A 14,157-nucleotide genomic window follows, 5' to 3' on the forward strand; every position below is an offset into this window, starting at 1 on the left:
AAACCAAGCGGAGGCGCAGGACGCGGCTCAAGTCTGGGACAGCGGAAGGAGGAGAGGCGGGGCGGGGCTGTGCTGCAGGCTTCACGAGAAACAAACAGCAAGTGCGATTTTCTTGGCAGAGGGAGAAAAAAAGAGGCTATGTGTTGCTTAAGTTTAAAAAAGTAGATAATATCAATGCAGTTTAAGCAAATACATAATTTTAATAAATTGCTTTTCAAGAGTCAATAAAAAAAATCGATAAAATTATTCACCTGAAATCAGAATTAAATGTTCAGCAAAATTTTGGAAACGATTCTATTTATTCATTCAGATATAATTGATGTGTGACACTATATTGGCTTCAGAAGTGCAGTATAATGATTAAATATTTGTTGCAAAATGGTCATAAGTCTAGTTATCATCCGTCCCCACACATAGTTACAAAGAAGTTTTCTTTTTGTAATGAGAACTTTCGAGACCTACTCTCGTAGCAACTTTCAGATACAGAATGCAGTGTTGTTAACCACACTCGCCGCGACTGACTGACTTTGCAACCGGAAGTTTGTACCTTTGGACCCCCTTCGCCCACTCTGCCCACTCCACACTCCCCACTGCCGCAGCGCCGGGCTGGTCTCTGTGTCCGTGGGTGCGGAGTTTTTGGTTGGCTGTCTTGTTTGTTTGTTTTCTGTTTCTTTTGCTTTGATTTAGATTTTCCATGTAAGTGAAAGCATTCCGTGTCCGTCACTCTGGGTCTCCCTTGTTTGCTTAGCGTCGTGCCGCCCTTAAGGTCTGTCCCTGTTGCCCCAAATGGCAGGGTTTCCCTCTTGTGTCTGTACAGCACTCCACTGTGTGTGCGTGTGTGTGCCCATCGATTTGAAAAGATGGAACTTTACACCTACATACAGAGGGTGCTGCCGAACAGAGGGGGGCATATATGTTTTTGAGTATTTTCATTTTCTTCAGATAAATATCCAGAAGTGGAATTGCTGGTCGTATTGTAGTTCTATTTTTTAATTTTTAAGGAGCCCCCATACTGGTTTCCACAGTGGCCGCACCAGTTGCACTCCCACCCACAGTGCACAAGGGTCCCTTTTCTCCACGTCCTCACCAGCGCTTGTTTTGTGTCTTTTTGACAATGACGTCACAGTTGATGTGAGGAGATGCCTCAGTGTGGGTGTGACGTTGAGTGCCTTCTCCTGTGCCTACCTGCCGTCTGTATGTCTTCTGTCCAGGCGGCCTGTTCATTTTCTCCATCGGATCGTTTGGGGGGTTTTCTGTCTGTTTCTACTATTGAGTTGCATGACTGTTTAACATAGATTTTGGATGTTAACCTCTTATCAGATGTATTATTTGCAAATATGTTCTCCTGTTCTCCCATTCAGTAGGTTGTCTTTTTATTTTGTTGATGGTTTCCTTTGCTCTGCAGAAGCTTTTTAGTTCAATGTAGTCCCACTTGTTTATTTCTGCTTCTGTTGCCTATGCTTTTGTTTTCAAATCTCAGAAAAAGTGATTACATAGGAGCTTATACCCCCTGTTTTCCTCTAGGAGTTGTAGTGCACTGGGTCTTCTGTTTCAGCCTTCGCTCCATTGTAGTTGCTTTTTGTGCATGTCATCAGACAGCAATCCAGCTTCATTCTGTGCGGGGGGCTGTCCAGTTTTCCCAACGCCACTTACTGAAGAGTCTGTCTTTTCCCCGCGGAATACCCTTGCCTCCTCGGTCAAGTGATTGGCCATATGTGTGTGGCTATGTTTCTGGGCTCTCCTTTCGGTTTCATCGGCCTGTGTGTCTGCTTTTATGCCAGTGCTGTACTCTTTGGATTGCTGAGCTTTGTGATATAGTTTGGAATTAAGCAGTGTGACACCTCCAGCAGTGTTCTTCCGTCTCGGGATTGCTTTGGCTATTTGGGTCTTTTTGTGTTTCCGTCACACTCATGTGTTAGGGTTGTTTATTCTGTTTCTTCAAATATCCCCCTGGAATTTTGACAGAGATTCCATTGAATCTGTAAATTGCTGGGTGTTTGGACATTTTAACAATATCAATCTTCCAATCCATGAGCACAGAATATATTTCCATTTCTTAGGGTCTTCTTCAATTCCTTTCATCACCATCTTGTAGTTTTCATTTTCCACATACTTCACCTCCTTGGTTAGATGTATTCCCAGGTATTCTACAGGTGCTGCGCACTATCTGAAAGTCGAGTGTTCCAGTGAAACCTCCCCTCAGCCAGTGGCGTAAAGCCAGAGAACGGCCTGCTTTCTGAAGGACGGCCTTCTGCCGCTTCGCTGTTACAGAGGACCCACACTACTTCCCGCTTTTGTTACCCGAACGACATCCCAAGAGGACTTTTGCTTTTATGAAAAAGGCTGTTACCGTACTAGTGTAGGTCTTCTATAAAAACCAAGTGGCTTCACGCAGACTTTCAGAAAGGGGGGATGCCTTACTCTCCCCAATGCAATTGTAAATGGGATCGTTCAGTCCCTTTCTGATGGTTGGTTAGCTGAGCTTTGAGTGCCTCTGTCTGTACAGCCCTTCCAGTGGCTGCTCTAATTTCTGCATGTGTGGTACCTGGCTCACCACCGTCTACAGGAGTGTCGTTTTACCAGTCCCAGTGAAGAACAGAAAGTTCACCGTCCTCTATGGCCCCTCCACCTCCCTCATTTCTGTTTGTCTTCAGCAGAACCTCTGTAGACACGAAAGCATCAGCGTTACACCTCCTGCTTCCACAGCAAAACGTAATTCAGAAAGCTCAAGAGGAGAAGGAAAGCTTGTTATATTTACTCATATTTTGCTTCCTGTGTTCGTTCTCCCACCTGATGTTTCAATGTTCCTTCTTTCATCGCTTCCCTTGTGTTTATAGGGCTGCCTGCCTGGCACGCTCCTTCAGACGTGTGGGGGTGCACCGTGTTCTCTGCTCCTCCTCTCTGATCCTTTCCTGTTCTCCGCAGCTCGGGAAGGACGCGGTCGGGGCTGTGTGGTCCCGGGCCAATGGCTCCTCCTTTGGGCGCAGAGCACACGCCCGCCACTGGCTCCAGAACCAGAGCTTTCGTGTGGAGTGTGCTGTCCTTCTAATTGGTCTCCCTCTCTCAGCGAAGCGTCTTTCCTCTCTGGCTGCCTTTGTAGGTTTTCCTTTGTCCTTAGTGTTCGGAAGTTTAATTATGATGTGCATTGGCATGAATTTCTTTGAGTGTATTGTTTAGAATTGTCAACTTCTTAAATCTGTACATGGATGTTGTTGTTTTTGTTGTTTTTTAGGTTTTTTGTTTTGTTTTGACAGATTTGGGAAGTATTCAGCCATTGTTTTTTCAAGTACAAGTTCAGGCCTGCTCTTTCCCATCTCCCTCCAGGACTCCAGCGACCCAAATGTTAGACATTATAATCCATCTGTGTCCGTGAGGTTCTTGGTTCAATTTTTTAGTCTATTTTCCCTCTGTTGTTCACGCTGGGTAATTTCTATTGTTCTGTCTTAAAGTTCACTAATCCTTTTTTGGTGCCTCCCCCCCATTCTGTTGTTGAGCCCATCTCCTGAGCTTTTTAATTTGCTTATTGTGTCATCTGTAACATTTTCATTGGGTACTTCTGTAACATTTTTTTTTCAGAGCTTTTTTGTTTCTTCACTGAGACTTTCTGGTTTTTTCATTGTTTCAAGCATGTTCACAATTGCTGATGAATCATCCTTCATCCTGGCTGGTTTAAAATCCCTGTCAGAAAATTCTGACTTTCCATTCCTTCTCATCATTGCCTTCTGTTGATGACCTGCCTACATGCTACTGGGGTGGCCCAAACGTTTGCTCAGGTTTTTCTGTGTGGTCGCTGTAGTAGCTCTTCCTTACCTTTAACTTCATTTGAGTCAGTTGTGCTAGACTGTATTGTGACAGCTGTCATATCAGCGTGCATTAAAAACTTACCAAAATAGGTGAATTTTTGTGTAGCCATTTCAATATTGAAGATGGAAGGAAATATACAACATTTTTGGCATATTATGCTTCATTATTTCAAAAAGGTAAAATCGCAACAAATACAAAAAAAGATTTGTGCAGTGTATGGAGAAGGTGCTGTGACTGATTGAAAGTATCTAAAATGTTTTGCGAAGCTTCGTGCTGGAGAGTTCTCTCTGGACAATGCCCCACGGTTGGGTACACCAGCTGAAGTTGACAGCAATCAAATCAAGACATAAAGTGAGAACGATCAATGTTCCACCACATGGGAGATGGCCAACATGCTCAAAATATCCACATCACGCATTGAAAATCATCTGTGCCAGCTTGGTTATGTTAATCAATCACTTTGATGTTTGAGTTCCACAGAAGTTAAGCAAAAGAAACCCTTTTTGACCATATTTCCGCATGTGATTTTCTACTTAAATGTAACAAAAAACATTCCATTTAAAAACAAATTGTGACAAGCGATGAAAAGTGGATACTTTGCAGTAACGTGGAACAGAAGAGACCGTGGGGCAGCGAATGAACCACCACCAGCCGCACCAAAGGCCGGTCTTCATGCAGGGAAGGCGGTATGTGTATGTGGAGTGAGTCCTCTACTATGAGCTCCTTCCAAACACCAAATGATTCACTCCAGCAAGCACTGCTCCCGATTAGACCAGATGAAAGCATTGCTTGACAGAAAGCATCCGGAATTAGTCAACAGAAAACACAGAATCTTCCATCAGGATAAGGCAAGACCCCGTGTTTCTCTGACAACCAGGCAAAAACTGTCACAGCCTGGCTGGGAAGTTCTGAGTCATCCACCGTGTTCACCAGACACTGCACCTTCAGTTTCCCATTTATTTCGGTCTTCACAAAATTCTGTTAATGGAAGAAATCTGAACTCCCTGGAAGACTGCAGAGACACCTGGAACAGTTTCTTGCTGAAAAAGATAAAAAGTTTTGGAAAGATGGAAGTATGAAGTTGCCCGAAAGATGACAGAAGGTAGTGGAACAAAATGGTGAATACGTTGTTGAATAAAGTTATTGGTTAAAATGAAAACTATGTGGTGTATTTTTACTTGAAAACCGAGGGAACTTTGTGGCCACATCTCCCAGATTCCTGGTGTCAGTAATCTCCCTGAGATCTGCTCTGTCTCACTCACACCTCCTCGCTCACTGACCTGCCATCTTACTCTGACGTCACTGCTTCGGGAGAAGGGGCATCCATGCATCTCCACCGCCAAATTTCCCAACCCCCCTCCACACACACCTGGCAGGGGGCGGTTCCAGCCCCTCACCAGCTGTCACCTGGCGGGGGCGGAGGGGTACCCCATTGCTGTTGGTCCGTGGAAAGAGTCCTGAGTCTATCTCCTCGGACCACACCCAGTGGGGCAGAGGTAGGATGCCTCATGCCTGTTCAGTGCGAGTGGAAATCCAGACCCTTCATCCACATGGGCTCCACTGATTGCTTAGCAGGTGGGAAGGGGGTGCGCCTAGTCAGCAGCCAGCAGAAATAAGAATCCTGGGCCCTTCCGTCCAGGCCCCCGGCCGCACTCACTGCTCTGCTGCTGGTGCAGGCTGGTGGGGTTGTAGTTTCTCTGTGGTGTTTGGCAAGACTACAGAAGTTGTTGTCCAGAAGTGTTCTCCCGTCCCCTCTCCCCCTTCTCCCCCTTCTCGGGTTCTTTGGGTACAGGACGAGGCTTTGGTTGGGCTTGTTTTTTGTTTTTGTTTTTGTTTTTGTTTTGTCTGCACCCGCTGGCCTATTTGGTTTCCCTCAAAGTCCAGGGTTCACAAGGTGAAAAGATGTCCCAGGGAACTGACCACTGCGCTGTCCCTTAGGCCCCAAGGGCCTTAGCCAGTTGGCTCCTGCTGTCCACCTCCAGTTGTTTGTTTTACATATAATGTCCAAATGTCTTCAGCTGCGCGTAATGGGAGGAATAGAGAAGAGTATGTCTCTGGCTAGAAATCAGAGAAAACGTTAGATCTCTGGTCTCTCCCAGTGGATTCAGTTACATAATTTTAACATACACTTAAGGAGAATCTGTAAAGCAAGATTTTAGCATGGTTTTCTATAAACCACTAGGAGAAGTCTGTATTTGTAAGGATAGAAATCATCCTACTTTAAACTGATAACAGAGTTACATTGCTTGTAACAATTATTTGTCAGGCAGTCATAATTTTGACCAAAATTCAGTAATTATAATTGCAATGTTTAGAAAAACAAGTATATTGAAATATATTGCAAACACGTGTAATTTTAATGCTCTTTATATACCCTTTACATTATGTTTTTACAATTAAGTTGTAGACAACAAAATTATATAGCCATAAAATCGGAAATGTTTTTCAAAAGTAAATTGTTGTTCTCAATGACCATACATGTCTGTCAACTTTCAAAGTAAAAAATCGTTTTAATTAATTTAGCGAATATCGACTGAAACGAGCACGCGCAGCAGCGCACTAACTAGAGAGCTGATGACGGGAAGCGCACACAGCCCCTGCCTCCGTGAGGCGCAGTCCTCCTACGATATAAAGCACGGAATCGAATCTTCTCCGAAAGCACTTTGTATGTTTTTATGAATAGTGCTGCTCCGGAAAATTAGAATGTTATCTTTTGAGTATATTACTCCAAATACTATATAGAGAAAAACAGACTCCTGAAGCCTGGGCATTTATCACCAGTGTTTATAGAAATTAACTTGGAAAAAAGCGATACTGTGTGACGTCCCACTGATCTACAGGGAGCCTGCTGCGGCGTGTTCTGACAGAGCCCGTGGATCTGTCACCCTGGTTTCGAGTGCGACACAGTCAGACGGGGCCCCACCGCGGCCATGGTGGTTAATGGTTTCCATTAGCTGAAGCTGTACAATCATCCGAGGACGCTGTTAGCATCAGGATAATAATTTACCGAGACAATTACCACATACTGGAATTTTTTGCAGCCCTAATTCAGCATTATTAATAATGGATAAAATTGCACTTTTCTCAGGTTGCTGTGGGCAGCAGGGAATTACTTCAATGAATATTTCAGCACATTATTTTAATCATCGTTCCACCAAATCCAAGTGGGCAGTATTTTATAGCTCCTCGTTCAGTCTACGAAGAAACCGAGGCCATTAAATTGCTCACTATTTGTAGAGAGGTCTGCGCGGTGATTTACAAGCCTCGTTAAAAACAGTGTGAAAGAATGCAAACTGCCATTAATACTTGTAATTTGATGCATTTGTTACTAAACTCGCGTGTTAAATGTTGTTTCAGTAGAAGCGTTAAAAAGAAAGCGGAACTGTTACAATGACAACAATCAGACAATGGCACTCTTTCAGTTTTGCTCCTTTGGAAACATGCGTGTACAAATACAATTGTAAAAGATAAATATCTGAAAAATTACCTCAATTTTCCAGCGAGACCACAGGCATGTCTAATTTTGCAGGGCAAAGTGTCTGTCCAGGCCTTCACCTGGGTAAGAGTGGTTACCGTGTCCTCCTTTCCCTCTCTCAGCCAGCTGCACGACTTCTGGCGCCTGGATTACTGGGAGGACGACCTGCGGCGGCGGCGACGCTTCGTGCGCAACGCGTTCGGCTCCACGCACGCGGAGGCGCCGCTCAAGGCCGCCATCGAGTACGGTCAGTACACCGGCGCCCCGCCCCCTGCACCCCCCCCGCCCCCCCCGCGCCCCGCCCCGCCCCGCCCCCGCCGGCCCGAGGGCGCCCCTCTGCGGGCTGTTGAGGCCTTTCCTTCCCTGGCATTGAAAGCGCTGCTGGCGGAGGTCCATACGTCCGGCTCTTTTGGGGGTGTTTTAGAGCCTTCGGCATCTTTCTAAGAGATTAAGGGACTCTACATGGTCAGTTACTGCCCAGCATGCTTCTCACGCGGCCGAAAACAAGGGGAACATCGGCTTCTTCGTCAGCGTCTTTGGAGCCTTGCTGGCCAGCGCCAGAGGTGGAAAGCACATACTGTTGGTGACTGTGTACTCACACGTACATATGTTACCGACGGTCGTGTCTGTGTGTGCACATGTGTGCTACTTGTGCACATGTGTGCGCATGCACGCGCTTGTATTCAACTGAAACTGCCTTATTAATAATCTCATTACATGGCATTCTCTACTTTAATTCTATTCTATTTTATTTTTCTCAGTAAAAAAAAATAAGTAAAATAAATCCCCCTCCCAATGTGTTCCTTTAAGCCCCAGCCCTCCAGAGGATTGAAAGTAAAGGTCGAGAAAGGTTATCCGACGTTAAAGACATTACCGACTGTCACACTACAGCAGAACTCTACCCTAAATAGCCCTTCCCACGTAAACAGTGCAATAAATAGTGAAGAGTGAAAGTCTTCGTGACTTACTAAAAATGCTACTTTTGATTGCTATCCATCAAAAAATACGCATAGCAGTATTTTGTTTGTTTACACAGTTTTAAATGCTCTTAAAAACTTAAGTTTGATCAGATCAGAATTTTATAAACCATATACACTTGGGAAAAATATTAATGAATAATGTCTATGTATTTTTTATTTACTTTTGTTCTTACAATTACTTGTGTTTTTATGTTAATTTTCATCAAGAGTATTAAGTGAGCCAAGTGTTTTAAAATTTATCATATTTTATAACCTATAATAAGACCATTCATGTTCTTGATGGATCGAATGGAGAAAATATTTAGTTCTAGTAAAAAGAAAATGTGCAAAGCTTTTAAAATTTGTTGTGCAAATAGTATGTGAATTGATGTGACTTAGTAAGGCTCAAAATACAATTGAGTAAATACATGAGGATTTCATGTGAAACTATTATACCTAAGATCGTAACGATACAGTAAAAGTAACTACAGGCATAACATACTAGAAAAAATTATCATTGATGCTTACTATAGGGGATTTCTTTAATGACCTCAAAAGGTCACCTAAGGATTTTAGCACGTAAGGATTTAGTAGCAACTTAAAATGAGGTATTATTTTTGTGCCCTTAAAAGAGATCCTTAGAAGTATCTACTTAGAGTGGCATGCTTTACAACATGAACTTAACATTGTTAAAACTTTACTTCACATACACAATTTAGAACTTTCCAGTGATTCATCTTGAATTCATCTCGTTTGGAATTAGAAACATCTGGAGAGAATTCGAGGTCGCGGTGACGCAGAAGTGATGTTATTGGCGATCACCATCGGCCACAGCTTCACTCCCAGAGGGTCCCCGTGACCCCACGCGGGCAGCACCCCGCAGGCGACTTCAGAAAGGGCCTGTTGGGAAGTGCTTACTGTGGTTTTCTATAAAAGTGGGTACTTCGTGTGTTTAAGTTGTGAAGTAGTTCTGTTATTAAACTAACGTCAAAGCCTACCAGAAAGAAGTTTTAAAATATTTAACCATAAATTCTTTTAAGACTGAGAGTCATATTTTAGTATCATAGTCACTAATGCTAATGAACCTAAACTAAAAAATAACACTCTAGTTTTGAAATAAAAAATACAGGTGATACTAAACATCCTCTGAGTGTAGTGTAAGTGTATTTTAAGATGTGTAGCGGTTTATGAATTTTAAATGCTGCATCATCAGCATTCTCAGCACATATCCCTCTTGAGTACTGAGTTCTCTGATAAATGCGAAGAGGAGACGTTCTTACTTTCTTCACATCTAAGACAAAGGCCACGTGCACGCCAAAAAGTGTCCAGGAAGCCTGCCTTCTCCTTGGCAGAGCTCCCCTGCGCTCGCCCCCAAGGGGCCGGGTCTGGGGGTGGGGACGAAAGAGCGCTCGGCCTGCTCCTCGGAGAACGAGTGACAAGTGGTCGCGTGTGCTGGCTCCTGCAGACGTGGCGATGGGTATAATCCTGGCCCAAGACTACAGATTGTGGAGAGGCTTCAGAAACAAACGGAAGTTCGATTTATTCCTTCCTCTGCACTGAGAATTGCAGTATTTCAATTTCCCTGTAAATGTCGTCTTCAAAATGAGGCATTAAATGCACAGAATCTGCTGTAGTCTATCTTTGGTCAAAAATTTTTTTGTATTCTTGTACATCGTGGCAACAAAAATGTTTTAGAAGCCAATGAATATTTTATGAGTGGGGCCTTCGCTGTGGCCAGGAGAATCTGAATCAGGGATCGGAGTTTTCGGAATTCTGCAGTTGTAGGGGCTGAGGGCGCGACCGTGAGTTACTTGAGACACCGGTCCAGCCCGTCTGCCGGGAGCCTCTGGTGAGGGGACGCAGTCGGGCCTGAATCAGCAGGCTGCGTGTTTGAGTGAAAATGTTTGAGTTACTCGGTTCTCCCCTAAATTCAAACATTTTAGATTAAATTGTAGCTGAACTTTCACATGACAGACAGGTATATGATTAGCCACGATTTGGGTTTTCCGACATTCTCATCAGGTGATGTATTTGCAGGCACAAAACAAATGTATCAGCAGTACTTTATCTTAAATGAGCAAGTAATCAGAATTGGATATATTTTCAAGGAGACATAAGGACAATAATTTTATTTCATATTTACTTCAATCTCATTATTAAAACTTTCGGTTGACCTTTTCAGTTGGAAAGCATCCTTAGCGCTGATGGAGTTTTTCATGCTTCTTAGTAATACTAATGAGTTGAATAATTTATGAGGCTGTCATGTGCAAAAGATTTGGTGTGACTTGATCTACTTTCAGCCTCTGGTGTTGAAATGTGATTAATAAAAACCTAGAGGCATGTAATTTTTTCCCGGTGTTTAACGTTCTAATGTTGTATGTACTGAACGGGTTATTCGGGTGTTTTCTAATGGTAAAATCTCATACAAGTGCAACTTTAATTGATTACCAGGAATTTCATGGACCATAGCAATGGAAGAGTGTGAGGAAAGTATTTTAAAACTCATACATTCATCTTCCGACCTCCAAGGTTTTATTTTCCCTTCAGGGAAAAGGCACTAATAAGGAAGCGATTGAACAAGGAGGGTTTTGTGTGCGTGTTATTTGCATGTTTCAACAGAACCTGTACAGTTTAACTTCCGGTGCGTTTCTGGTGCCCAAGGATCACGCTGTGGAAGAATACTCCCAAGCCTCGTTCGGTTTGCTCGTCCCTGGTGACCGTCACTTACCACTCAGGGCTCTTTCCCCTCCATAGAGTTACAGGGGAGCAGCGCCTCATCAGCGCCCCAGATCGCAGCTCCCCACGCCGGTGACCAGGGACGTCTTAGGTCTGATCAGGCGTCCCAGAAGCGGGCAGATGGCTTCAGCCAGAGGGGAGAAAACGTGGGACAAAGACGACAAAGTTGATCAGTCACTTCTTTGGCAATTAATAATAAGATATGCTGAGAGCTGCCAATGAGACCATCCTTAGGTTCCTCAGAGAGGCCTCAAGCTTCACACCTGGTTTGTCTAAGCTTGGGGCTGCCTGGATTTGACCTTGATGCTCGGAACGCGGCTCTGTAGTGAATCTGGGGTTGCATCAGTTGCGGTTGCGTGCGGGCGGCGGCTGTGATGTGCTGCTCGCGGTCATCCAGAGACACGGGAGCGCGCGGAGTGAAAGGCGCTGACGCAGCAGCGCAGTGTTGGGAGAGGGGCGTCGCGCGGTCCAGCTTCGTGCGTTCTGACTTCAGTGTTTGAAGGGTTTGCAGTTAGAGTTGAGGAAGGTGATTTGATTTTTTAAACCTAATAACCTGTTGCTTGATATACAGGAATCCTAGCCAGCTTCTTCTTATTTGGTCATTGATAGGTCCACTTTAGCTGGCGTATTATTGATTGAATCTCCATATCTGTAATGAATAGATCACCTGAGTGTGGTTAAAATAACTTTCTGAAGTGTTAATGGTGTAAACTTTTGAAGAGAGAAGAGGAGAAAGAAGCAGGGAATGCGCTCTCAGCTCGTTCGGGCGGCAGTGTCCTGCGTTAATAGCATCGCCTTGTCCTCATCTGGTAGTTTTTATAATCCTTTAAAGTGACTAAAACCGATTAGATAGTGCTAAGTCACAAAACATGACTTTGAGTGGCATTTTCGTATCAGCAAAGTTTGACCACCTCTCATGTTTTCGTGTGGAAGCTTCAGATTGCAGGCTTTCAGCAGATGGAGAGGAATCGAGTGGCTTTATTCATTGAAAACTGCTTATTGACTCTCTTACCCGCCACACATGCGCTTGGTGCTGGACTCCAAGGCAGAGACAGTTTCTACTTTATAATAGCACGTAGTTGAGTTAGTGCTTCCCGCGGGGGGTGGCACTGACACCCGACGGCCAGAGCCCACGATGCTCGGGACAGCCCCCCAGAACACTGCCAGCAGCACGGCGCCTGCCCCTAGTGGCAGTGGTGCCGAGGTTACAGAGCCCTGCTCTAGTAGAAAACAATAAACGCTCATCACGGAGCAGACTGTGGTTCTTGGAGGGGCACAGGACAGCAGTGACTGCCTCGGAGCCCAGCGGGTGGGTCGGAGCCACCCCGAGCTCACCGGCCATCTGGACAGAAGACTGGGGCTGCCCGGTGCGCAGGGCAGGCCGCGGCAGTGACAGGGTCCCCAGGGCACAGGGGCACGGAAGGCCAGGCCTGCTCCTGTGTGGCCTGCACGGTTTGCACGCGGCGACAGGTCACTTCGTAAAGGCTGTGAGTGTGTTCTGATTTTAGGCGTTCGTATTCCTAATTCCAGTAAGGGCAGGGGTTACACCGGACAGCACAGCAGCAGGTGTACGGTTTCTGCGTGGAAACAATACAGTAATTAACAAGTAATAATACAAGAACACACATGTTTCACTTAGGGCGTCCACATTAGTACAATTTGTGTACTTTAGTTCCTGTGTTTGTTTCACTGATGACTGATCGATTGTAAGGTGGGCACACGGTATTTTACCCACGTTCATGCATCATTTTCAGTAGCAGAACAGAAGGATGCAGTCTCTGGAACAGGTCTAGGAAGGGTGGTATTTTCAAATTCTGAAGTACATCTTCTATGTCTATTTTATTCTGCTTAGAGCATCAAAAGCTGTTAAAGAGAAGGAACTGATGAAGTCATGTGAATGGATTTATTGCTGAGTGGCACGGAACTGTTTATAATTGTGCCTATATTTTTAGGTTAATTGTTATAGTGTGAACACACTACGCATTATAAGCAATGACTACACATACGATAAATACAGTCATCAAGGGGTATTGGAAATGCGTGGTGAGCTCAGTGAAGGGGGCTGTCTACCTGAAGAAATAAATCCTACCTGGACTTGAAAGGACGCCTGGAGATCCTCTCAAGCCTGTAACTGGCAGGGTGACAGTGCGGAGAAAGGGAGCGCGCACACGGCACAGGGTGTGGAGGGGAAGGACAGTGCTGTGTGATGGGGCGGAGGACGGGGGAGGCTGTCTGGAGCTGCGCTGTGGAGGGAACTGTAGGTGGCACCGTCAGAGGGTTCTCTGGTGGGGAAACGGCAGGCCGCACAGTTGAGCAGCACGCTGACAAGGTGGGAGACCCAGCAAAACCTCAGTGCAAATGTCATTCTCGTATGATACAGTGTTTCCACTGGCAAAATGGAATTTTCTTAAGTGCGAGAGCACTTCCACACGCTTCCTGGCTCTGAACTTAGCTGCTGCCTTCAGACCTGCTCTGATAGCCTGTTACCTGTAAAGGTGCACACCTGCAGATGAGCTGAGAGTCATTCATAGGGCGCGCTCTCTGTGTCATTTGTCAGAGCGCGTTTTTAAATGTTTCTGGTGCTTTTAAAGTGCTTTAAATACTCTGTATCATCATCTATATCTCTTTGCTCTTCTACTTTTTTATAAAGAAAGATTTTTGTTCTTTTTTTTTCCGTGTCTCTGAGCCAGTTGCTTACCTATCCAAAACATCTCCTACCCCCATCTCCCAGAATTTTAAAGTACATTTTCCACACTAAATTTTGTGACAGGTTTTAGAAAGAAAACCCAAAGATCATATTCCCCAGGTTAGTGCCACCCACTTCCAGATCAAGTTCGCTCCACCCACTCAGACCACATTCATGTTGTCTGGTTCATCTCTGCTTTCACCCCATAGGGTGCCAGACTTCTCTCCCTTCCATTCTGCTGCTCACCTGCCAGCTCCGCCTCTGGACTCATGATGCAAGTTTCCTTCTCTTCCTCCCTCCCTCCTTCTCTTCCTCCCTCCCTCCTTCCCTCCCTCCCTCCCTCCTTCCCTCCCTCCCTCCCTCCTTCCTTCCCTCCCTCCTTCCCTCCCTCCCTCCCTCCCTCCTTCCCTCCCTCCTTTCCTGAAAAGAAGCATGCTCATTATAGAAAATTAAAAATGCCAAAAGAGTGTAGAGGGGGAGGGAGGTCCCAATAGACA

The 14,157-nt window shown here is 45.0% G+C and overlaps 1 protein-coding gene across 3 annotated transcripts in view; it reads left to right on the forward strand.

Annotated features, from left to right (window-relative positions):
- The window catches only part of NBEA (neurobeachin), a 470,020-nt gene that overhangs the window by 263,733 nt on the left and 192,130 nt on the right, over window positions 1–14,157 (forward strand). For all 3 annotated transcript variants that reach the window (XM_053916392.1, XM_053916393.1, XM_053916394.1), the window contains one exon: window positions 7,402–7,526. In XM_053916392.1, coding sequence (XP_053772367.1) covers window positions 7,402–7,526 — 125 coding nt within the window. The remainder of the gene's footprint in view (window positions 1–7,401; window positions 7,527–14,157) is intronic.

This window comes from Desmodus rotundus, chromosome 13, assembly GCF_022682495.2.
Source record: "Desmodus rotundus isolate HL8 chromosome 13, HLdesRot8A.1, whole genome shotgun sequence".
In the NCBI taxonomy this organism is placed as follows: domain Eukaryota; kingdom Metazoa; phylum Chordata; class Mammalia; order Chiroptera; family Phyllostomidae; genus Desmodus; species Desmodus rotundus.